This window comes from Mirounga leonina, unplaced genomic scaffold, assembly GCF_011800145.1.
Source record: "Mirounga leonina isolate KUSES-001 unplaced genomic scaffold, KU_Mleo_1.0 Mir_507, whole genome shotgun sequence".
In the NCBI taxonomy this organism is placed as follows: domain Eukaryota; kingdom Metazoa; phylum Chordata; class Mammalia; order Carnivora; family Phocidae; genus Mirounga; species Mirounga leonina.
Genome location: NW_023270789.1, coordinates 3,023 through 26,723, shown reverse-complemented (window position 1 = coordinate 26,723; position 23,701 = coordinate 3,023). Strand labels below are relative to the sequence as shown.

At 48.1% G+C, this 23,701-nt stretch overlaps 1 protein-coding gene across 16 annotated transcripts in view; it reads left to right on the top strand.

Annotated features, from left to right (window-relative positions):
- The window catches only part of PDE4DIP (phosphodiesterase 4D interacting protein), a 206,436-nt gene extending 198,145 nt beyond the window's left edge, over window positions 1-8,291 (top strand). For 5 of the 16 annotated variants that reach the window (XM_034990161.1, XM_034990162.1, XM_034990160.1 and 2 more), the window contains 9 exons: window positions 64-288; window positions 1,507-1,623; window positions 2,192-2,418; window positions 3,560-3,703; window positions 4,799-4,937; window positions 5,237-5,283; window positions 5,560-5,586; window positions 6,520-6,571; window positions 7,239-8,291. In XM_034990161.1, coding sequence (XP_034846052.1) covers window positions 64-288; window positions 1,507-1,623; window positions 2,192-2,418; window positions 3,560-3,703; window positions 4,799-4,937; window positions 5,237-5,283; window positions 5,560-5,586; window positions 6,520-6,571; window positions 7,239-7,384 — 1,124 coding nt within the window. In that variant the 3' untranslated portion in view covers window positions 7,385-8,291. Of the gene's footprint in view, window positions 1-63; window positions 289-1,506; window positions 1,624-2,191; window positions 2,419-3,559; window positions 3,704-4,798; window positions 4,938-5,236; window positions 5,284-5,559; window positions 5,587-6,510; window positions 6,572-7,238 lie in introns of those variants that run through there. The other 11 variants (XM_034990163.1, XM_034990156.1, XM_034990159.1 and 8 more) reach the window with 7 other exon arrangements.
- Window positions 8,292-23,701: the final 15,410 nt, after the last annotated feature.

Below are 23,701 nucleotides of genomic sequence, written 5' to 3'. Positions count from 1 at the left end.
CGAATGCTTGGAAAAGCTTGGCTCCCAGCCACCAGACCAGACCCCTCCTCTCTCTTCTTTCAGCTTCCACCTGGGATGCTGGGCACCAGGTCCCTTCGAGCAGTGACTTGAGCCAGCTGGTGGCAGAGATCCGAGCTTTGCGAGGGCAGCTGGAGCGAAGCATCCAGGTGAACAACCGTCTGGGACAGCAGCTGGAGCAGCAGTTGGACAGCGAGGGGGGCAAAGCCAGCCTCAGCCCCTCCTCCGCCAACCAGGAGGACCCTGGAAACAAGCAACTGCTCTTCCAAGGTGGGAAGGACAAGGGGACCGGGACGGCCGTAGCCAGGGGGCGGGGGCCAGGACGTCGGTGGTGGAAGGGACCGGCTTCCCTCTTCCACACTGCTTAGGGTCAGGGTGAAATCGGAGGCGTTTCAGTGTCCAGCCTCGGGCGAGGGGGCGGGATTGAGGGTCACAGCTCGCTAGGGCTCCAGACTCTGAGTTTGCACGTGCAGGTTGCTTGCCTTGGGCAAGGTGTTTGAAGTCAGGTACTTCAGCCTCACTTTCCTCATCTTCAAGATGAGGATAATAATCATGTATATGTTGTATGGCCATTTGGAGCATTAAGTGGAATAATTTACAAGTGCCTGACACGATAAGGATTGCTCCACAGTTAACAGCTGTGTATGTTAGTATCTCTTTCTTGTATTTGTGGAGTGCTTTAAAATTTACCACGCGTTTTCAAACAATTTTTCAAAGTCTTTCATCTGAGAGGTAAGGGAGGGTTTACTCAGTATTTCAGTGTGGGAAAACTTTGGCATTGAGATGTTAACCCGCACACCAAGGTTGGCAGCAGCTAAGACCCGACCCAGGATTTGAACCAGATGTTTTGGTTTCCAGCCCCCGTCCTTCCTCCTCACTATGCTCTGTCTCGGTGTAGCTGGCCTTCCAGATCCCCATTCCCTGATGGGAGGGGAACTCAGCTGAGTGGAAACCGTTCCTGTCCGGGAGGCTGTCATCCCCTCTCCTGCTTGCCTGCTCTCTCCCTCTTGTCAAAGTCCTTCAGCCAGCCCCCTTTGCCTAGCTTCAATCTGAATGTTAATACTGCCCCCCAATCTTGACACACTCAGATCAACTTCCTCTTCTTTCTCTTCTTTTTTTTTTTTTAAGATTTTATTTATTTATTTGACAGAGAGAGACAAAGCGAGAGAGGGAACACAAGCAGGGGGAGTGAGAGAGAGAGAGAAGCAGGCTTCCCGCTGAGCAGGGAGTCCCGATACAGGACCCCGAGATCATGACCTAAGCGGAAGGCAGATGCTTAACAACTGAATCACCCGGGCACCCCTTTTCTCTTCTTTTTTTAAGTCACCAACTCCTCTCACCTCCAGGTCCCTATTTTCGATTGTATTTCAACAGAAGCCATTTCTGCTTGGGATTATCTAAAGCTGAGCTTTCAAACACCTTCCTGCCTGCTTTTCCTGGGGCATGTTAATCCTTAGCTTTTTGTCTGTTTTTGTCTTTACGCCCTAGAGTCCATTACTTCCCCTCCAGTACGAGATGTTGGCATGAACTCTCCAGCGCTCGTGTTCCCTAGCCCTTCTCCCGCTGCTCCTGGCTCAGAGACCGCCATCTTCAATAAGACAAATGGTAAATATGGCAACTGAAGGATTCAGGGACTGACGATGTAAAATTACCAATGCAAGTAACTTTTGGTTACTAATGGGCATGTTATCTGATTGTAGAGATTTTTCTCCCCAGGTCCCAAGGTCTTCAGCCCTACTCATTCCACCTTCTGTGGCCACCTTTCTTGCCATTATTCTTCCTCCTGTGGTTTTTCCTATTGCTCTGTTGTACTTCATTGTACAGTGCTCTCTCCCTCCTTGAAAGTGCTCTCTGTGTCCAGCTTAATTTGTCTGTGTCCTCTTCACCAGAAATTAAAAACTTTCTGTTAAAATCATATTTGTCCTGGATATTTCATTTGTCAATAAGGATAAAATTTGCCTCCTGGCCATTTTATCATTATGAGATGATGTAAGAAAGATTATAAAAACATAGAACCCAGAAATCTATGGACTTCATACCTCGCTTGTACTTTCCCAGAGTGCCTTTCCTGTTCCTAGCCTCTTTCACTATTTGATGTCTATTTTAGAATGGACTGGACTGAGGATATTGCTTATCACTGTGGATTCTATGTTGTTCTGGTTTTGTTTTTCAGAGCTGGATTTGGATGCTTCTGCAGTCATGAAGAATCCTCCCAAGCTGGAGGGCGAAGCTACTGATGGTTCTTTTGCCAATAAACATGGCCGCCATGTCATTGGCCACATTGATGACTACAGTGCCCTACGACAGCAGATAGGGGAGGGCAGACTGCTGGTCAAAAAGATAGCAGCTCTTGTGAGACCAGCCTGCACCTTCCCGGGCCTTGAAACTCAGGGCACAGAGGTAATCACATTGTAGATCTTAGGTGCTCCTTTTCCTTGTGCCCTTTCTCCTTCTGATCTTAGCTCCTTCTCCCACTGCACATCTCCCACAGCTGAGGCTACATCTTCTGCTTACGCCCAGCCAGGCCTTTCTTCTCCATCTCCTATTTTCACTATAAACTCTGCTCTGACTGATTTTTCCTCTCAGAAACACAGAAGAGCTGAGGAGCATTGTCATCCTCATCTGTAGAACATTTGCTGAGTATTGGCTTATGTGTGGTGCTCTACTGAGCACCCTTTGTTCGCTTATTATCTGGTCCAGTCACCCTGGCATCTGTGGGCAGAGTAAAACCACTTAATCAGGTGGCTGGAAATTCAAGATCTGCATCCAAATGGGCCACATGTTGTAGAAGGGGTGAGAGGCCTGGCAGCCGTGGGATTTCTCTGTGCAGACTGAGCAGGGGAGGGAAACAGGCAGTGTGCCTTCTCAGAGTACTTCCCTGTTCAGAGAACAGGTGCCGGCTGCTGGGCTGTCTGAGCCACTGGAGACTCATGGACATGCAGGGACAGCCCTGTCCTCAGGAGCCCCCAACCCAGGGAGAAGGCCAAACATCCAAGTAAATAAGGACAACAGGGGGCCTGGGCTCAGTATCAGAAGCCATCCTCTGAGTTGGGAGGGCACGAACACAGAGGGGTCATTGTGCCAGGCAAGGAAAGTCACAGGCTCCTAGAGGAACCACTAGGGGGATACACAGGCTTTCTGGGTGATGGAGGGTTGCATTCCAGGTAAAGGGAATGGCCTTTCAGTCCTTGGAGCTACAAATAGTTCAGCCCACCTGAAGCAAAAGGTATGATTTAGAGATGTGCACGGGGGTGCCAGGGCAAAAATCAGGGACCTTAGACCCGAGAGCACGGAGCAGGACTAGGAGCTTACAGAGAGTATGGCGGAAGCCGGAATCTAGTGATTCTTGCAAGTCGGAGGTCACTGCTAAGGTGGAGATTCTGGGCTTCCAGGTTAAAAAAGGGTTTCACAGGGTCAAGCAGGCCTGCGCCCGTGCCTCCCTCATGAAGGAAACCTGAGCCCTGTGCTGGGGGGGGGGCGGGCGGGAGAGAGCGATCTGTCAGCCTTGGTGGTGCCCAGGGCTATATCCCCTCTCCCCCAGGTGCCAGGCAGAGAAGGCATCCATGAACTTGGAAGCAGCGCCCAGGCCCTGCAGCACATGCTGGAGGAGTCGGCCTCCCTCCTCACCATGTTCTGGCGAGCGGCCCTGCCCAGCTCCCCCGGCCCTGTCCTGTCCGGCAGCACGGTGAGTGGTGGCCTCCTTCACCGCTTTTGCCCCAAATGCCATTCTGCCTCCTTAGTTCCGCAAGTCCTAAAGGTCAGGAGCTGGACAGCTGAGTTTGCACTGAGGGGCCTTAGGGGCGTGTCCCCGGGGAAGACCTGTCATCCGTGGTGGTGGCTGGCAGTGCAGCTCTGATGTCATCCCTTGTCCACCCCCAACCCCCCAGCAAAGAGGGAAGGACAGGATAGGAGAGGGCAGACGCATGACCCCCCAGCAAAGGGGGAAGGACAGGATAGGTAGAGGGCAGACGCATGAGAACCCCGGTGACCAGGAATGTTGAGGTTCTTATACTTTTGGAACTTAGTTGAGCTGAAAAATTTAGGGACCTGTGAAAATGTCGACAGCTCCTTTCCCCGTGCCACCCCCACAGAATGAGATGACCAGCCTCCTTGAGCCACCCACTGCGCCATTCCAATATACAGCGCCCCTCCACATCTCTGGGCCAGGCCTGGGACAGTCAGCCTCCCCACCCGCCAGGTGCCCTCAGCCTTGAGGCCTGGACTCTGGGTAGTGGGAGCCTGGACAGGAAGGTTTCTCAATTTATCCCCCCACCGCCCTCCCCAGGATTCTAAGGCCAGATTAAAGTCACGGACACCTTATGGGCCCAAACAATGCCAGTTCCGAGGGAGAGGGTGTTTGGCCATCTTGAAGTTGGTCCAAAGATTTACAGAATCGCAGACTGTCTCCCCAGGCATAACATTCCCAACCAGCAAGGCTCCTCCGAGATGCCAGGCACTAGAACTGGTGTTAGCGCTAAATGTGTGCTCTTCTACCACCGCTGGGGGTCCTGGGGCTGTCCTGGAGTCAGTTCTCCTCAAAAACGGGGGTGGAGGCCCGTGTCCATCGGCATGGGGGCTCCCAGGTTCTCAGTGTTCCGACCTAATGGTCTCATTCTAAGCGGGCCTCAGCTGGAGGGTTTTAGAGGCTTTCATGGAGGGACTCCAGTCCAGAAATAGTTGAGAAGATTGTGGAATCCCACTTTTGATTTTCAGGAGCCACAAAGCATGGGGTGCTTTAGGCCTTCTGACCATTGACAGAAAGCCTGGTTCCCTTCCCCAGGGACAGTCCATGAAAAGGGAACTTCTGGAACTGAGAACCAAACTGTCCAAACAGGAGAGTCTCCTTCAGAGCACAGTGGAGCGTCTGAAGACCGCCAACCAGCAGAAGGAGAGCATGGAACAGTTCATCTTCAGCCAGTGTGGGTGCCCCCGAGCCAGGGGATGGGAGAGGAAATTGGGGGTGGGGGGACTTCCAGACTCCCCACTTGTGCTGCAGATGGACCGTGACCAGAGAGACTGGGCAGAGGGGGCGGGGTGCAGACCGAGGTAATGTCCCCAAACCTCCTGTGCTATGAGTAATTGTGGATGCAGAGGGAGGGGCACTGGGGGCAGCAGGAGACCCTGAGCTGGGCGACCAGAAAGACCCCTTTTAGAACACACCAGGCAAGTATGGGCCCAGCTGGTCACTTCTGCCTGTTGCGCTGTTTTGTTGTTTCAGTGACCAGGACACATGATGTTTTGAAGAAGGCAAGGACTAACTTGGAGGTAAGGAGACTATTGCACCCGCCAGAGCCACAGAACCCAGGCCCAACCCATCCCAAATCAATCCCCACCTACCTTCAGAGTCTGCAATGATCCCGGACCCGCTCTGACCTTCCCGGAGAGGATTTCCGGTCCACTCCTAGGACTCAGGTCCTCACTAAGTGTCCTTGTAGCTTCGCTCCCCATCACCTTTCCCACCCCAGTCAGTCCCCTGCCATCTCCTGTCCTTGTCACATTGTCACCCTCTTCTCTTCTCACCCCGCTTCTTCCCTCCTTTAGGCCAAGTCAGGAGTCCCAGGAAAGCAAGTGAGTTGATTCCCAAGATCAGAGGACATGGAGAGTCCGCCTCTGAATTAGCTTCCAGGAAAGGGCTCTGGGGCCAGCTCTAGTGTTCCCTGTAGCACCTCTCACTTCATGAAAAAATAAACCCCAGATGCGATCGAGTCCGTTGATTCCACTGCACCCTCTATCGGCAGGGAACAGCCATTCAGTTTTGATCTTTCTTTTTCCAAAGAAAACCACTGGGTCTTCTCGACCTAAACGAGAATTTGATAATAAATAAAAATGACACTTGAAGGGAAACATTTTGTGTGTGCAGGAGCTACTTTGTACATTCACTTCAAATACGAAGCCATTCCCTGGCAAGTAAGCTGACTGTGGCCAATGGCTTGTAAATCAGAAACTAAACCTCGAGGTAAGGCACCTGGGTGGCTCAGGCAGTTGAGCATCGGACTTGATCTCGGCTCAGGTCTTATCTCTGGCTTTGGCTTCAAGCCCTGTGTTGGGCTCCATGGTAGGCATGGAGATTACTTAAAAAAGAAGAAAGAAAGAAACTAGGGGCGCCTGGGTGGCTCAGTTGTTAAGCATCTGCCTTTGGCTCAGGTCATGATCCCAGAGTCCTGGGATAGAGCCCCGCATCGGGCTCCCTGCTCGGCGGGAAGCCTGCTTCTCCCTCTCCCACTCCCCCTGCTTGTGTTCCCTCTCTCGCTGTCTCTGTCTCTGTCAAATAAATAAATAAAATCTTTAAAAAAAAAAAAGAAAGAAACTAAACCCTTCACTTGGACTTTAAAGCTCTGCCGTAAGCTATTGAGCCGATTCCTAGGAATGTTCCTTAGGGAACCTGAGAGAATGTTGATCCCACAGTATGAAAATGACTTCATGACTTCACCCTCCTTTTTTGGGGGGCGAATTCCCTTTTGTTGTTCTCTGATGATTCCTTTCTTTCCTGAGCCTGTTTAGAAGAACACATACAAGATGGCCTCTGTAAAGCCTTATTCCTGCCCCAGCAAAGGTAACCCAATAGTCCCACACACCCACTGGCTTCCCCTTGTTCGGAAGTTTCCTCTGCACTTCCCAGAGACCAATGGAAAGGGCCCAAGGCCTGGGTTCTAATCCCAGGCTTGTCACTAACTGACCCTGTGGCTGGCTCCTCAGTGTCGGTGAGCCCGCCGCCCCTCATCTGTAAGAGGTGGCACTAGACGTTGGGCGGGGGGCGTTTCTGAGCTCCCTGCTGATGGGGCCCCTCCCTCTCCTCATTAAGTAAGTGGGACATGAACTTAACAGGGGACTTCGCTGCACAACATCCTCTCCTTCCTACCACAGGCTGTTTCTACATGGGCATGTTTCATACTAAGCACATCGGTTCCCGGGAGGTCACAAAAGCCATCATTTTGCTCCAAGTGAACTGGGGAGCAAACTGGCCTGTGAGGAGGGAGTGTGGGATCTGGGCACCTGGTGTGCAGTGGCTCTGAGCAGGGCCATCACCTGCCCGAGGTGGTGGGGAACTTTCCCTCTCACCTGGTGGCACCTCGGGACCGCGCCCCTTCCCCCGGGCGCATCCTTCTGTCAGGCTCTCTCTGAGCTCCCGGCTCTGCCACCGCCCAGTGCTCACTGCGGCTCAGGGAGCCACCAGCAGGCCCTGATCCTGGACTCTCACTTTGTTCTGTTTCTGTCTCCAGGTGAAGTCCCTAAGGGCTCTGCCGTGCACCCCAGTTGTGTGACCCTTGCCTTCCAGGAGCCACGCAAGAAGAGGAGCCGCCAGAGGTCTTGCCAACAGCCGGAAGGATGGGCCTGCCCCCCTTCGGTGCAGATCCCAATCTGCTGAGGAGACCTGGACCCCACTCCTCCGCACCTGCTGGAGGGTCCAGGAGGAGTCAGCGGCCGGCCCGGTGGAGGAGGGCGGAGGGCAGACAGCCTCTCCTATGGCTAAGGGACGCCATCCGCCAGGGGCTGCTCAGCCCCGCACTGAGCAAACACGCTCGGTCTGGAGAGGGGCTCATGACACTGCTTCTTAGCACCGCACTGACCTGGGGACTGGCAACGGCCACTTCTCGCTCCAGCGCCCGTCCTCAGATGGTCGGCTCGGGGGACACAGGGCCCTGCTGCCTACAGATGTGACACCTGGTTCCCACACGGGAGCCCCTCGGCCTGTTCCACAGCCCACGAGTGACAGCGGTGCCCTGAGGGCCAGTGGGGCTCCCAGATCCACGCTTCCCCGGGGCCAACTCAGCCGGGCCGCCGTCAGGCTGCGTGTCAGTCTACACTGCGGCTCCTGAGTGCTTTGAATGCACATGGCCAAAGCACTGGCTTCCCACGCACCATCTCCTGCTTAGCCTAGCACCTCCTAGTTCCCTTCTTTTAGGAACTCCAAAGTGTGGCCACCTCGCTCTGAATATGCTGTCCCCTTTCATCACCCCAACTCCTCTCTGGGGAACTGGGACTCGTGGCCAGGCCAAGCCCAGTGAAAGTCGTGTGTAAGACAAACCAGTGATCATTTTGAAGTGGCACCTGAGAAGCCCCCAGTTGTGGGAAAGCCTAGTCTGTGTCCTGACAGTGCTTTAGAAGGCGTGCATGTGTGTATAAGTGTACCATAGATATTTATATATGTTGCTATAGCGATATGTTGAGGGCAACATAACTGGTGGACAGGGTCTGGTAGAGGAAATGAAACACGGTCTTTTGGGTGGCTACAAAAGGAAAATGTGTATAAAGAAATAAAACGTTTTTCCTCACCTGCTCTGTTTCTGATTTCGGCACCAGTCTCTAGGCTGAGCGTGTAAGAGTAGGAAAGGCACACTGTCCCTAAGAAGATCATAGTCTAAGGCTTGGAGTCTAAGTTTAAGGGAAGAAGTTTTGCCTTCTTCATCATTTTGTAAAAATCCCCAATCTAAAAATAGAAGAGAGTGGTTCTTAGATTTGGAGAGCCTTAGAATCAGCTGTGGAGATCACAGAAGCCACTTCCTTGGTCCCAATCCCAAGAGATTTCGTTGGTGTGGGGCCCCAGAATGTGCATTTCTTACATAAATACCCCAGGTGATTCTGATGCGGGTGGGCTGTAGACCACAGCTGAAAACTGTTGTTCTCTAACATTGACCCAAAAGTATAAATAGTTTTCTTTAAAGATTTTATTTATTTATCTGACAGAGAGAGAGCACAAGCAGGGGGGAGCGGCATGCAGAGGGAGAAGGAGAAGCAGACCTCCTGCTGAGCAGGGAGCCCGATGGTGGGGCTCAATCCCAGGACCCCGGGACCATCACCTGAGCCGAAGGCAGAAACTTAATGACTGAGCCACTCAGGCGCCCCCAGTTGTTTTACTTTCACTGATAACCTTCAGTTGAAAAGTGTATAAGTCCTTCCATAAATGTTGGCATAGAGATCTGCAAATATTCCTTGGGAAGAGTCCTTAGTTACATCCTTTTGCTTTCCAAGAATTACTATAAAACTACCACTCCACAATTATTTCCTAGACAGAGTTAAAACCACGGACAGTAACAACAAACAAAACCCTCAAATATGATCCTCACAACCATCACCACCACCACCAGTAACAAAGAGACCCAAGAAAAGACTCCCACCCAAGGTAGGGCTGTCCCCTACTTTTACAGTCGATGGAGTGACCGCCCATCTGCTCTCACGCTCTGTTGTTCAAGTGTTTCCACGAAGGCCTTCGGCCGTCGACAGAGAGGAACTCGCTGGCCCAATCAGCCGAATGGATGAAAGTCAGCTGGGCGCCCGGGTGGCTCAGTCGGTTAAGCATCTGCCTTTGGCTCAGAAATGATCCTGCCTTTGGCTCAGAAATGATCCCAGGGTCCTGCTCAGCGGGGAGCCTGCTTCTCCCTCTCTCTCTGTCTGCCTCCCTCTCTCTCTGTCAAATAAATAAATAAAATCTTAAAAAAAAAAAAAAAGAAAGACAAACCAAGTGCAAGACCATGTTGCCCTGTGGTGATTCCAGCATCCCAGCAATTTGTCCTCCATCCCTGTGCCACCAGGGCTGGTGTGCACTGATGGGATAGTCAGTAATCAGTGGAGAACTCAGATACTGCTGCTACAAAATTCATTTTCAGTACATAACATTGAGGAAAGCAAAAGCATATGGTGTCATATAAACCTCACTCTGCTCAGGATCCAGTCTCTTTTGGGGAAAAGCCCTAAAGCCCATTCTTTATTTCACCCTTTGTGAAGGTTGAAAAGTAGCTCTGTGCCTTAAGAGAACTCATTGCAACAAAAATGTACCTTTGATGGGAGGATTGTCCAATATTCACCTTTTTGTAAGTTATGTCCTACCCCTCCCCGTGAGAGTAACAGCCCACTCTTAAAAATTAAAAATCTTTCTGTGTGACCACCAATTCCCATAAGAACCTTGCTGAGCCCCTGCAGGGAACAGACTGTGAATCCCAGGGAAAAGAATGGAAAGAGAAAAGATGGCAGGTGATGAGAACCAAGGCAAAAGAAATGTCGGTAAAAGTAAATTTCCTTACAACCTGCAGCCCATGGATACATACCTGAGACAGGTGGAGCAGGACATTCCTCCAGGAACTCACAACCGTCTTAATGGTAATGTTTCGTCAGAGGCAAAAAGCACCTTAGCTAGAAAATAGCCAGACCTCCAGGTTCCTGGAAGTCTCTGTTAACACCTAAAAATCCTTTGGAAACTTCTTTATCTCTACCCTCTACCCCCAATGTAAAGTATATCATCAGTCAGTCATCACAATCCCAGGGCAGCTTTTCCTGCCCAGGGGTCCTGTCCCTGAACTTTAATAAAACCACCTGTTTGTACCGAAGACGCCTCAAGAATTCTTCCTTGGCCGTTCGCTCCGGGCCCACATCCCATCAGCAGGTACCTACACGTAACACGTAAACACGAATAAAACCAGCCCTTGACTTGTCGACCTAAGACAGACAACCTGCAGAATTTGTACAGAATTTATCGTATCCCCCAGATCTCATTACTGCTGAGGTGAATGAGCTAGACGATTACATCGGTTTGCTATTCCTGTGGTACCAAGTCGCCTAAACATAGCACCTTAAAAGAACACACATGTTTTATCTTAAAGTTCTGAGGGTGCAAAGTCCCAACACGGCTCTCACTGGACTAAAATCCAATGTCCACAGGGCCACCTTCCCTTCTGGAGGCTCTAGGAGAGGGTGGAAGTAAGTCAAGGGAAACCTCATTAAAATGCAGTCCTGAGGCTTCAGCAAGGGAGCTCCTCTGCCCTCCTTACCTCCTAGGGCATCGCAGCCCCCAGGGGAAGAGACTGATCTGACCTTACAGGGACTTGACATCGCACATGGATAGGCCTCTACTAACCCGGCCAGAGTAAGAAACGCTAGCCTTGTCCCCCAGGGAGTCGCCAGCACACTTCCAACCCACAGTTCACCCCGATGGACTTTTATAACAGCCTTCCCAACTGACCCTTTCTCTCCAAAAAGAAGAGCTTACCTCCCCTTTATTCTCGGGACTGGCCTATGGTTTTGCCACAGCTGTTTGTCTGAAATCGCCTTTCCCTTTTATTCCCCACGAATCCCGTTTTTGCTGGTAAAATAACTGGCAGTTTCTATTTTTTTGGTTAAGCAGACAGTGAGTCTCTCTGCCTGTTCCAGCTCCTAGAGGCCCCTCCTCCATGCTCAGCCCCAGCCCCAGCCCCCGCAGGCAGAGTCCCCCTCACACAGCCTCCTTCTGACCTCCTTCTCTGCCTCTTTGGGTTTTAAGACCCCCTTGTCATTGCAGGGGGCCGCCTAGAGAATCCAGGATCATCTGTCCATCTCAAGGTCCTTAACATAGCACCTCGGCAGGGTCCCTTTTGCTGCGGGACAGAACATGGGCACAGGTGACTTGTGATGGGGTTTTGGAATACAGGTGAGTTTTGGTGGGGTGAGGTCCAGAGCCAACGATGAAGAAAGAATTCTTGAGATGTCTCTGGGGCAAAATGGTGGTTTTATTAAGGCACGGGGACAGGACCTGTGGGCATAAAGAGCTGCTGCCCCAGGGTTGTGAGTGGTAGCTCATTATATGCTTGGGAGTTGGGGGTAGGGGAAAAGGTTCTCAAAAGAACTTCAGGGGAGCCTGGGTGGCTCAGTCCATCCAGCGTCTGCCTTCAGCTCTGGTCATGATCTTGGGGTCCTGGGATCGAGCTCCTCATCAGGCACCCTGCTCAACGGGAAGTCAGCTTCTCCCTCTCCCTCAGCCCCTCCCTCTGCTCATGCTCTCTCTCTCTCTCAAATAAAAAAATAAAATCTTAAAAAAAAAAAAGAACTTTCAAATGCTAGAGAGGACTCACAGGAAAAGGGGAGGCCTAGCCATTGTCACGTTAAGGTTGTCTTTCCCTCTAGCAAGGCATTAACATTAAGACAGTTGGGAGCTTCCTGGAGGAATGTCACAACTATCCCACCCAGGACTGGGGGGTGGGGATTCAGGGTGTCAGCTTGTGCTTTATCCTCAGCTAGCCTTCTGCTCCGTCATCATTTCACCGCTGAACAACTGTAACCCTTAAATCTTTAAGGTTGTTGAAGGTCTCATCTTCTGTAACTTCTTCCTGCTGAATAGGGGCATAGAGATGTCCTTACCTATGGGTCAATACTGGTCAGTTGGGGAGCATAAAGGGGAGTTACGAAAGGGGGGGGCAGCTGAATCCAATGCGGACGACATATGTGAACCTCCTTGAGTAGGAAGGATCATCTGTCAGCAGGAAGTTACGTCAATGAAGGAGTCTTGGCACCGGGCAGGGAGACTCCGGAAATGACAACTAATATTATAACGAGAAAAAGAAGTCTGAATCAAAGACCCAAGTTTAAAGCAATCACTAAAGGAAAGAGAGATCATTTAAAGTGTCAATTTGAGTACTCATGTCAGTTAGAAACCGAGAAATATTTCTGCGGTCATCGGGAACGTATGCACAGCGTTCTGTTTCTATGACAGCACAAGTTCTACCTTGTGCAGCAGCTAAAACATCTAATGCCATTCTATGTTGAAAAACTGCATCATGCATTTGTGTTACCTCAGTATTTAATAGAGAAATGCTACTTTGAGTGTCATTTAGGGCTTTGACCGGGTACTTATTAGGAGCTTCCATGTGCCAAACAACATCCTCCAGTCTCAGAGAGGGAACAGAGATGGATGTCAGTTGGTCATACCAATGAGACATAGAACATGTCCACCATTGTTTTAAATTTGGAAGGTTGGCTGGGTTGGTAATGGTTTTAAGAATGCGTCTGTGTATCCAGGCAAAACCCAGAGAACGGTGGGCTATCCAGCCTGGGGGAAGCTAGGGACACAAGTGAGAGCCACAGAGAACCCTTAGGGTCCATTAGGAGCCAGCCATCTAATTTTGGGCCTCCTTGAACTGCAGTCGGGACTTCAAGGGCTATTTGGTTTTGGAGAGCCATCCTGTGAATTTGTGTAGTAATTTTAGGCCCACATTTGATTGGGGAGTTACTGCTTGATAATAATCCCCTTTTCTTCAAATTGCTCCATGGGCATATGGGGCTAGGAAGGCATATTTTGGAGTCAGTAAAATATTAATTTTTAAGGCTTTTGGCAACTACAAAGCATCGGTGGGCACTATTAGCTGCTTTTGGGACAGATGTATTTGCTGACAGGGCTTTGGCCTCAATAGTCTAAGTTAGACCGACCATGGCATACCCAGCTTTTCTTATTCCCTTTTCCATGAAACTAGTCCCCTTGGTAAACCAACTGTCATCTGCATTTTTAATAGGGGCATCTTAAATCTGGTCGACCAGAATGAACAAGATCAGTAATGTCTGAACAGTTATGCTCCATGGAAGTTCAATGGTCAGGCTCAGGCATAAGGGTAGCTGGGTTTAAAGTCTGACAGGTTGTAAGTATAATTCCAGGCATGTCGATAAGCATAGCCTGGTATTTAATAAGTCAGCCTCCCATCAACCATTGGTGGCTTTTGGTCTCTAAGACACTCTGGGCCTGATGTGAAGTCATTAGGGTCAGGGACTGTCCCACAGTGAGCTTGGAGGCTCCTTTTACCAGGAGGGCTGTTGTAGGCTTGGCAAAAGCCTTTGTTTCCAATTGTAACTCAATAGAGGTGGCTTCTAGGATAAATGTGACTAAGTCATAAAACCATCAAGAAGCCCCTTTTGTTTGAGGTCCAGCCTTAACAATATTCTAATTATAAGGAAACACTGGAAAATGAGAGAAGACTTGTCTCAAGAGATAAGGGCATCCCTAAGTGTACCATCTAATTCAATCATAAAGAAAGTGGGGTCATCCATTATCTCCACAAATCCACAGTTAACCCCATGGAGTGGGGTACACTCTGGCTTTTAAGGAGCGATTTTGTCATCCCAGCCACACAGAATTGGTCAAGGTGCTAGTTGCATTATACAATTGTTGCATAATCAAATCCATTTTTCTTTTTCAGGTGTTTAATCATAACCCCATGGAGTCCTGTTATTATCCCCACAGAATAACAAGCAAGAAGATTGCCTATTCATGAACTATTGTGTCAATTTCTCTAAAGTTTATCAAGTTGTCTAGCTTAGGCAAACAACATTTAAGGATAATCAAAACTAGGATTTAATATCCATAAAGGTGGGTTATTGAAACATTAATTTTTCTCTCTAAGATAACCCTCATTTCCAGAGAAAGCCAAATCAAGACTAATTAATTTTACTAAACAAGTCCAATTTTAACAAACTTGGCCAAATTATTTACAGAAGCTCAGCAAGAATGGTGATAGATCATACTGATCTTTTAGAATCTGCTTTGCTGGAACTTTTTTATAAGGAATCTCTAGGTTGAACTTTTAGTAGCCTCTCCAGGCCAGAAGCCAAGCCAAGTACTTGCCATCAGAATTGCCTGCAATACCTGTAGATTGGGGCAAATTCCTCTTCATGAGGTTCCCAAAGTATCTGGAGGTTCCTGCACCTGCCAGGAAGTGACATTTACTCACCTAGTGAGGCCGCTGAAACTCTGGAAGCAGGGTATCAGGCCAACATTTCCAAGGGGCTTTATAGCTCCATGTTTCATAAAGTCAACCTTAGTTCTTTAGAGCTGTTTGGTCACAGCTGAGTCTCTGCATGTCTCTCTCAAATATGACATTCCAGTCAAAGCCTTGGTAAAATAACCACTGTTTCCAATGGTGTCCTGTTATAAGGAGAACAGATTCTTATTGAACTTACACAAATGACTATGACTGCCATGGAAGAAAGAATAGTTACTGAGAGACCTTTTGGATTTTGGAGGGTTCAGGTAGAGAGAAAAGTTAAATGCTTTGGTTTGTCTTATTATTTCTGTACATCACTTATGTCTTAAGAGAAAATCACCTTAGTCTGGAAAAGCAAATATTAAAGAACCAGCAATGTTTCAACCAAGAGTTACAAAAAAAATCCTATAATCATTTTTCGCAATTTACTTAGTCCCACGTTACTATTCTTGTTTAGTTTGAATGCAGCTTTAATTAGTTCTGGAAATTCTTACATTTCAATTTTTTGATCTTAAAGATATTGAATACCTGTATTTGTCCTAAAAGTTCTTTATATGAATCTCCTTGAGGATGAATTATTTTACAAGAGAATAAGAACAATAACTATAAGTGACAAAAGACTCAAAAATGGACATGGTTAAAGCTCTAATGAGAGGTTACAATATGGCTGGCAAGGCAATCTGGTTAGTTTTGTGACACGTAAGACTTCAATAATCAAATTATTAAGTGATGGTCTTATACCAGAACGTACTAAAACTTTAGGAACTGCATATCATCTCTAGAATAATCATAGCATTTACCCAAATGTAACCTAAGGCTTAACAGAGCTTCCAGAGTAACTTAACATACCAAATAAAAAGGCCTAATGAGTCAAAATGACTTTATTTACAATTTAAATCTTGGGAAGTTTGTTAAAAAACCTCAACGTTTTGGGGCGCCTGGGTGGCTCAGTTGGTTAAGCGACTGCCTTCAGCTCAGGTCATGATCCTGGAGTCCCGGGATTGAGTCCTGCATTGGGCTCCCTGCTCAGTAGGGAGTCTGCTTCTCCCTCTGACCCTCCCCCATCTCATGCTCTCTCTCTATCTCATTCTCTCTCTCAAATAAATAAAATCTTTAAAAAATAAAAAAAAAAAAACCTCAACGTTTTAAAGCACATGCCTGAATAGGATTACATATTACAAAACTTAATTATTTTTATTTAACCAAGGTGACTATAAGAGATCCCAAAGGCAAATATGTAGGGTTATATAGTTGCTAGCAACGCTTAGCTCCTTTATATTGAGGAGGTTTTTTTTTTTTTTTAAGATTTTATTTATTTGAGAGAGAGAGAGAGAGAAAGCAAGAGAGTGGGGGAAGGTCTGAAGGAGAAGCAGACTCAGGCTGGGCTGAGCGCAGAGCCCCATGAGGGACTCCAATCTGAGACTCCGGGACCATGACCTGAGCCAAAGGCCGACTGACTGAGCCACGCAGGCACCCATTGAGAAGCTTTAACCAAGTAATCAAAGACCTGAGAATGACAAAACATAGAAACTGGTTTTCTGGGCAGACAAAAGAGGAAAAAAGTTTGTTTACAATTTCTTATTAAGAGCAGACCACTAATTCAAGAAAACTTTGTCTTTTGAACAGAGAGAGAATTTCAATCTTATACCACTGTACTTTTAAAATCCTTTTATTTCAACCTTCGTCTGTCCTGACCACACCTAAAATTCCTTTTCAGAGATTTCCCTTTACAAACCTTCTACAACTTCCTTTTGCATTTAGATTTTGTCCCAAGACCTTTGTCCCCAAACAACCATCTTATTTAGGACAATATTACCTTCTTTGACCTTCGACAAAAATGCATTCCCATTCCTTATACCTTTTTTACACATCTCCTTTGTTTCTACATACAGAGTTGTTTCCCTTATTTGCATCAGTCTTAGTTACATCTAGCAGAATTACGCACTCTTAGAAAGCTTACTCTAGTGAAGACTAGGTAGTAACCAATTATGAACTGTTACACCAAAACTCTTTAAAGAGCACATTTATGAACCAGTTCAGCACAAAGCATGTTTACCAACAGATTCAAATATCCTTCGTTTTTTGCAAAAAGAAGTCAAAAGTACAAACCTACATCCAGTAATCAAGGCTTTGGTATTTTTATCTCACCGAGAAAAGACCTAGATGTCCAATGAGTTCAATCCCATTTACCATCCAAGCAAAACTTTACAGTTTCAGGTTCCCAAAGACTTTGAAAGCTTTTTTAACAAGTTCCTATGAGAACTTTGAGACAGACAAGATTAACCATCACTTTAAGTCATCTTTTTGCTAAGTAATTGCAACAGAGGTAACAGGAGCTTTTTTGCCCTTCAGCAAACCTCGAGAGAACAAAAGTTTCACATTTCATGCTGATACCTTTAAAGACGTGTCTAACTTAATTAAACCAACAAACTTAAATCACTTTCAATACTGAATTATGTTCCACTTGGATCCTCCCCATTGCCAATTTTTACCTGAGACACTGGTGGGGAAATCTGGAGTGGGTGGTGGTAGGTCCAGGGGGCGCTCTTCCTCCTCGTTGATGGCGAGGGGAGGAGAGGGAGCCATGGTGCCTGAGGCACCGAGGATGGTCTAGAAGCCAGTTCTGCAGACCGCAGCCAAGGTGGCTCAGAGTCAGGAGGTGGGGGAGGGGGAGGCAGAAGAGGAGAAGCACTGCCAGAAGGCAGAGCAAGCGTTCCCGGTTCTAGAGCTCATCAGCTCCAGAGGAGCAGACGCCATGTTTTCCCGCCGACAAGGGGGGAATAGGCAGTCCATGTTGGGCCAGAGAAGACAGGGAAATTTCCCCAACACAAAGGGAGTTTCAGCAGCTGCTTGGGAAGATTCTTTAACGTCCCTGCCTCCAGGTAGACTAATCACAGTTGGCTCCAGTCACAGCCATTGACCCGGGAAATGAGTGAGGGAGAAGCCCCCAACTCTATGAGGAGGAGGGACAGAGAGAGAGAGTGCGAGTCCCCTTTGTCTGGGAGAGCCTGTGTTTTCTCCAGCAGCCCAGGTTTACTGGAGGAGGCCTATTTAGATAATTATCATCCAGTATGTCAGGAGGGGGTTTACTAGGTAAACACATTCCGCAGGAGGCCCTTAGGTCGGGGCCCTGGGGTAGGGCGATGGAGACATAGGTACGCGCAATGAAGTTAGCTCAGGTCCATTTGCCCTGTTTCCTGCCCAAGAGATCTAACTGATAGATCCCACTGAGGCCATGCAGTGTTGCAGGAGCTCAGTTCTTTCCTAAATTGTGCAAACCGAATTGTTTCCAGTGGGTGAAAAGGCATCCCAAGGGAGAATCCTTGGGGACTGAAGAAGCTCCCATGCTAGAGAAGGTCCATTACTGAAGAAAATCCACCGCCCCCCCAAACTCCCAGGTGGTGTCCCACAAGTAGGATATGTCAGAGGTTCCTGGTGTCAAAGCAACCCAAGGCGTCCCCCAAAACAAAATCGCTATGATTGCTATCGCCTTTAAAGGCCCCTGTAGGAGGGAGGCCTGCCCTCCCCCTTTCCCCATCGTATTCTGGACTCGATGGGTGTCAGCTATGGACAGAAATACCATGCCTAGAAGGTTCTGTTCACGCCTTATTTTACCTTGCCTTGAAGAACCCACTGTTTTTAACCCATGGAGAACACAAGAAAAGTTTTACAAAGGGAAATTACCCAATTTTGTAGCATAAGTAGTTAGTAGAGGACATTGACCGAAAACAGTAAAGACAGAAACCCGTCGTGGTTCTACGCGGCATCGCAGCACATGTAGCCTTTCAGCCTCTTTCTCGGGAAACGGTCCCCGGGTGGGTTTTAGTGCAACCAGGTACTAGTTTTGGCCAGTGCCAAGGGGGGGGAGGGGTCACATTAGACCAATGAGGAGGAAACCTCACGCGGGAGTCTTAAGATTGGCAGCCGTCCTGGTGACTTAGGTGGCTGTCCTGTGCCCAAGACAACTTTGTATAAGGACAGGAATAAAGAGAGGGCAAAAAGTTTCCCGGTCTCATTACCATTCCCACCAGGGTACTAACTTCCAGCCAAAAGGCAGGCTTTTTCCTCCCCATAGAGTAGCCACGGGTGAGAGGACTACAGCCTAAGCAATGGACAGCAAAGTGTTCCAGTAACTCTGTAATCCTCCAAGAGCCCCTGGAATGGAAGTAAAGGAAGAGGAGAGGAAGTACTCACCCAGTTTGCAGAGAAGCTCAAAGTGCAGAGGAAAAGACTCCAAGCCCCATGTTTGGGTGCCATATGATGTACTTTAGGATATAGGTGAGGTTTGGTGGGGTGAGGTCTGGACCCGATGACGAAGAAAGAATTCTTGAGATGTCTTTGGTGCAAAACGGTGGTTTTATAAAGGCCCAGGGACAGAATCCATGGGCAGAAAGAGCGGCTGCCCCGGGGTTCTGCGCCCTGTCTCATTATATACTTGGGAGTTGGGGGTAGGGAAAAAGGGAGGTTTTCAAAAGATTTCATATGCTAAAGATGAACCAGGAGATACTGGAGGTGTTTGCCATTGTCAAGTTAAGGTTGTTTTTCCCTTTAGTAGGACATTAACATTAAGACAGTTGGGAACTTCCTGGAACTGGCCAACTTATCCCACCCAGCAGTGTGTGTGTTGGGGGGGGGGGGGGGGTGTTTGCAGGGTGTCAGCTTGTGCTTTGTCCCTTAGCCTTCTGCTTCCTTATCATTGGCATTAGCATGGGCACCTCCTAGGAGGGGCATTAGTCTGCCCACCAGCACACTATGATCTCAGATGACAAGGAAAGTTGGGTGCCCCCTCTCCGCCCCCCAATCTTTTCAAATCTTAACAGTCCTGTAAAAGTAAACCACTACGTCCAGGTGCCATCAAGACAAAGGCAAATCAGAACCCTAGGGCGCTCCATCCATGTCCATACAACTGCCCAAGTGCTAGGCTCTTCAGAGTAGCTGTTCTGTTTAGTTTTCCAGACCTGGCTGTTTTCCCTCCCAAGGCCGACTTTGACTGCAGAAATCCCACCCAGGGGGAAGCGCCCAGCGGTGGAGGGAGGGAAGGCGGTGGCAGAGTGGGGAGCCTGGGACCCCACTAACCCCCTGCGGAGAACTCTGAGCCTGGTCTAAGTGAGCACAAGGGGTGGTCTCCTTTGGCCCTGCCCTCAACAGCGGGACCCTTGGGCGCCTCCCCGCGCGGCCACGAGGGGGCGCGCCATGCCTGTCCTAGGAGCCCGCGTGGTGAAGCAGCAGGCCCCGGGATGTTTTCAGCGTGTGGGGTGTTGCGGGCAGGTGTCAGCCCGAGGGCCCAGAGGTTGCGGACTTTTGGAGTCCAGGCCTGGGGGAGGTGGTGGGGCCTGGTTTGAGCTCCACAGGTACAGCCATCGCCCTCTGTCTCCTCCAAACCAGGTTCTGACGAGAAAGAGAGAGCGAGAGCGAGAGCTGTATCTGCGCTTTGCGGGCTGGTCGAAAGTCCTCCCTCATGTTCTTCTCTGGCTGGAGCAGCCTTCCCCGTGCTGGGGGGTGGGGGTGGGGTGGGGTGGGGTGGTGTGTGTGTAGGGTTTGGGGGGCCAGAGCTGCAGGGAGAGGAAGGAGGAGTGGTAACCAAATCAGGAGATGGAGGAGACTGGGAAGGTGAGGAAGGATGTCAAGGCAGGGCAAGGGAGAAGAAGGGGGAGAGGAGAGGGGGAAGAGGAGGAAGGGGGGCTGGAGGAGGGAGAGGAGGAGACTTGAGGAGCCTTGAGTGACATATGTTTTTGCTTCTCTCATGTAGATTTCTAGTTGTGGAATTGCTGGGTCCTATGGCAAGTTGTGTTGAACTCTGAAGAACTCTCAAAGTGGCTTCCAAAGGGGTTCTTTTATTTTACGTTCCCACCAGCAATATAGGACGGTCCAGTTTCTCCACATCCTCAGCACCACTTGGTATTGTCTTTGGAACATAGGCACACTAGTTGGTGTAAAATGGTACCTGGTTTTCCTTGCATTTCCCTGAGGACTAATAACATTGATTACCTTTTTATGTGCTTATGAACCACTTATGTGTCTTCTTGGGTAACATGTGTTTTCCAGTCTTAAACTGGCTTTAACAAATGTGTTGCTTCTGCCCATTGAGTGAGTTCAAAGTACTCTTGTCTCTCGTGAATGTGAGTCCTCACTGGGTGTTTAATCCGCAAATAATTTTCTCCTACTCAGTGGCTTCTCTGTTCCTTTTCTCAGGGGTAAAGTTTGATGCAAAAAAGGTCTTCATCTTCAGTTTTTCTCTTACGTATTGTACTCTTGCTGTAGTGATTTGGAACTCTTTGCTTAATGCAAATTCCTGACCATTTTCTCCCACGTATTCCTCTTGAATGGTTGTTCTGGCTCTTATTCTTAGGTCTGTGACCATTTTGAGTTCATTGCTGTGTAAGGTGTGATTTCCAGCAGCAGCTGTGGGGGAGCTTTGTCCTGACAGGTGCAGGAGAACCTGGGGGTCACATTTGTTTCAGAGTTAGTCTCCCCTGGGCCAGGAATGGGGATTTCACCCTGCTGCATCTGTTAGTGAAGGGCTGAGTGCCTTTGGGGAAGGGAGATAAATGGGGCTGGCGGTCATATACTGCATGTATTCCCCATTCCTGGGACTGGGTACAAAGGAGCTCCAGGAGCCCCCAAAACAGTCCTACTCACAGGTGTCTTTAGAAGCACAAACACACTGAGAGCAGGAGAGGATAACACAGAAAGGATCACAGGGATCCCAGGGGACCTGGGTTGCGTTCTAGAGGGTCTTCTATGGGTGGATGGGAAAGAGGACTCGCACACAGCAGGAACTCAGGAAACATGCCCAGAAGGAGTGGAGCAGATTGAAGGCATGTCCCAGAGTTTGAACTATTTTTCCAACATGAAAATCATGGTATATGCCTGCTTCAAAGATGCTGGGGGAACTCATGCTGCCTCAGTGGGGAGAGCATGCAACTCTTCATCTCAGGGTCATGCATTAGAGCTCCACAATGGTCATGGAGCCTAGCTGAAATTAAAAAAAATGATAATAATAAATTAAAAAATACACAGGTGCATGCGTCAGGAATCTGGAATTACTCCCCCTAAGGAAAGGATGGGGCAGCTACCTTAGTCCTTGCAGATCAAGAGCCATTTTGAGGCTTAGAGAATCCTATAAGTTGCTTGATATTTCCTTAGATCAACCCAGAGACCCTACACTTTTAGTATTTGTTGGGTTTCCCGTGTGTGGTCAGAGGTCCACTGGCAGACAAAAGTTGACACACGGAGTACAGAGTAGACCAAGAAACAGAATATTACCTGGATGCACCACTTTACTCTCTATCCTTACTGCAGTCTCACTGAAAATGGGAGTGGGCAATCAAAATCTCTGGTATTCAACACAGGTTAGGAAAAAATGGAAAGTTTGGGTTTACAGTTTAAATTATTGTGTCCTCAGATTGACTTTGATGGCAAGTGGAGACTCTGTTGAACGTTTTCTAGGTTCTGCAGGTGGAAATGAGGGGCTAAGGGACAAAGCAATTATATAACTCAGAGTAACTTTGGTAACTTAGTATCTTCACACTTGACACAGTTTTCTTTCATTTTGTCTGATCCCATGTTCTCATGCTTGAGTCTAAACACATTTGTACGAGGAAGTTGATATCAATACCACACCTAAAATCCATACCACTAAATATCACAGTGCTTATTCCTAATGGTCCTTCAGGCTCGTTTCTAACTGCCGGCAGCTACGTTATGGCTCACTCTCAAGGCAGCCCATTCTAGCCACGTGTGCACTTCTCTTTGGCCCCACCTCCAGGTTAAGCAGTGCATCTGAGCCGGCTCCATCACTGGGGGAAGGATGTAGGTCAGACAGGTAGTTTTGCTGGGAGTCAGCAAAAAGAAAGCATGCTTATCAGTGCATTGATTCCAGAGAGGACCATTGCATTGCTTTTTAAAAAATATTTTATGTACTTATTTGAGAGAGAGCGATTGAGAGAGCAGAGTGGTGGAGGGAGGGGGAGAGAGAGAGAGAGAGAGAAGCAGACTCACCACTGAGCAGGGAGCTGCACATGGGGCTTATCCCAGAACCCTGGGATCCTGACCTGAGCCACAGACTGACGCTTAACCAACTGAGCCACCCAGGTGCCCCTTAAAATAATTTTTAAAAATTTCCGGTATGCTTAACATACAACATTACATTAGTTTCAGGTAAGAGCGTGGTATTTATTTTTTATTTATTTATTTTTTTTTTAAGATTTTATTTATTTATTTATTTATGTAGAGCACGGATTAGGGGCAGAGGGAGAGGGAGAAAGAATCCCAAGCAGACTCTGCATTGAGCATGGAGCCCAAATTGGGGTTCGTTCCCATGACCCTGAGATCATGACCTGAGCCAAAATTAAGAGTCAGACGCTTAACCGACGTAGCCACCCTGGTGCCCCTTGGTATTTGTAAGAATAATATGTTTAGCTTTCTCTCTGAAATAGGTACTGAGTAATGAGCAAGGCTGAGAGAAACCATGGTAGCCATAGGTGCCAAGGTCAGATTGCCCAAAATGTACCACAATGGCATAGTTATTATTTTGAATTGATGCTACTTGAATAGCAACTGGTGCAAGGACACTCAAACCCTCCTCTGTCTCCCTGAAAGCAGGAAACCAATCTCCCATATGAAAAAGGCACCCCCTTACTAAGAAGTAAAAAGACATCCTTCTCACCAGGGCCTTTAAAGCAGAGGTTCTGAATTCTGCGTAGAACTCACTCCAAATCAGAGCTCCCAAATATCCCTTGGAAATGTATTGTCTCCTTGTCTAAAATGCATAAAAACTTTCTGCCTTAATACTTTATATTTCTTTAAAGGTCTGAATTTCAATATCAGTTCTTCATGCATATTCAATGTCTCAGATAAACTGAATTCTTAGTTAAGCTGGAAGACCTTAAAGGGTAACAGAGGAACTTTTCCTTCCCTGCATACATTTTCCTAGGGAAATTAAATTGGATTCTTGCTGATTTACAAGCTCTACCTAAACAATGTGGGGAAAAGAAGGGAAACAGTTTTCCTTGAAGTTGGTCATTTCCTTTCAGTGGAGCTGGCCTAGAAAGAAAGAAAGAAAGAAAAAGAAAGGAAGGAAGGAAGGAAGGAAGGAAGGAAGGAAGGAAGGAAGGAAGAAAGAAAGAAAGAAAGAAAGAAAAAGAAAGAAAGAAAGAAAGAAAGAAAGAAAGAAAGAAAGAAAGAAA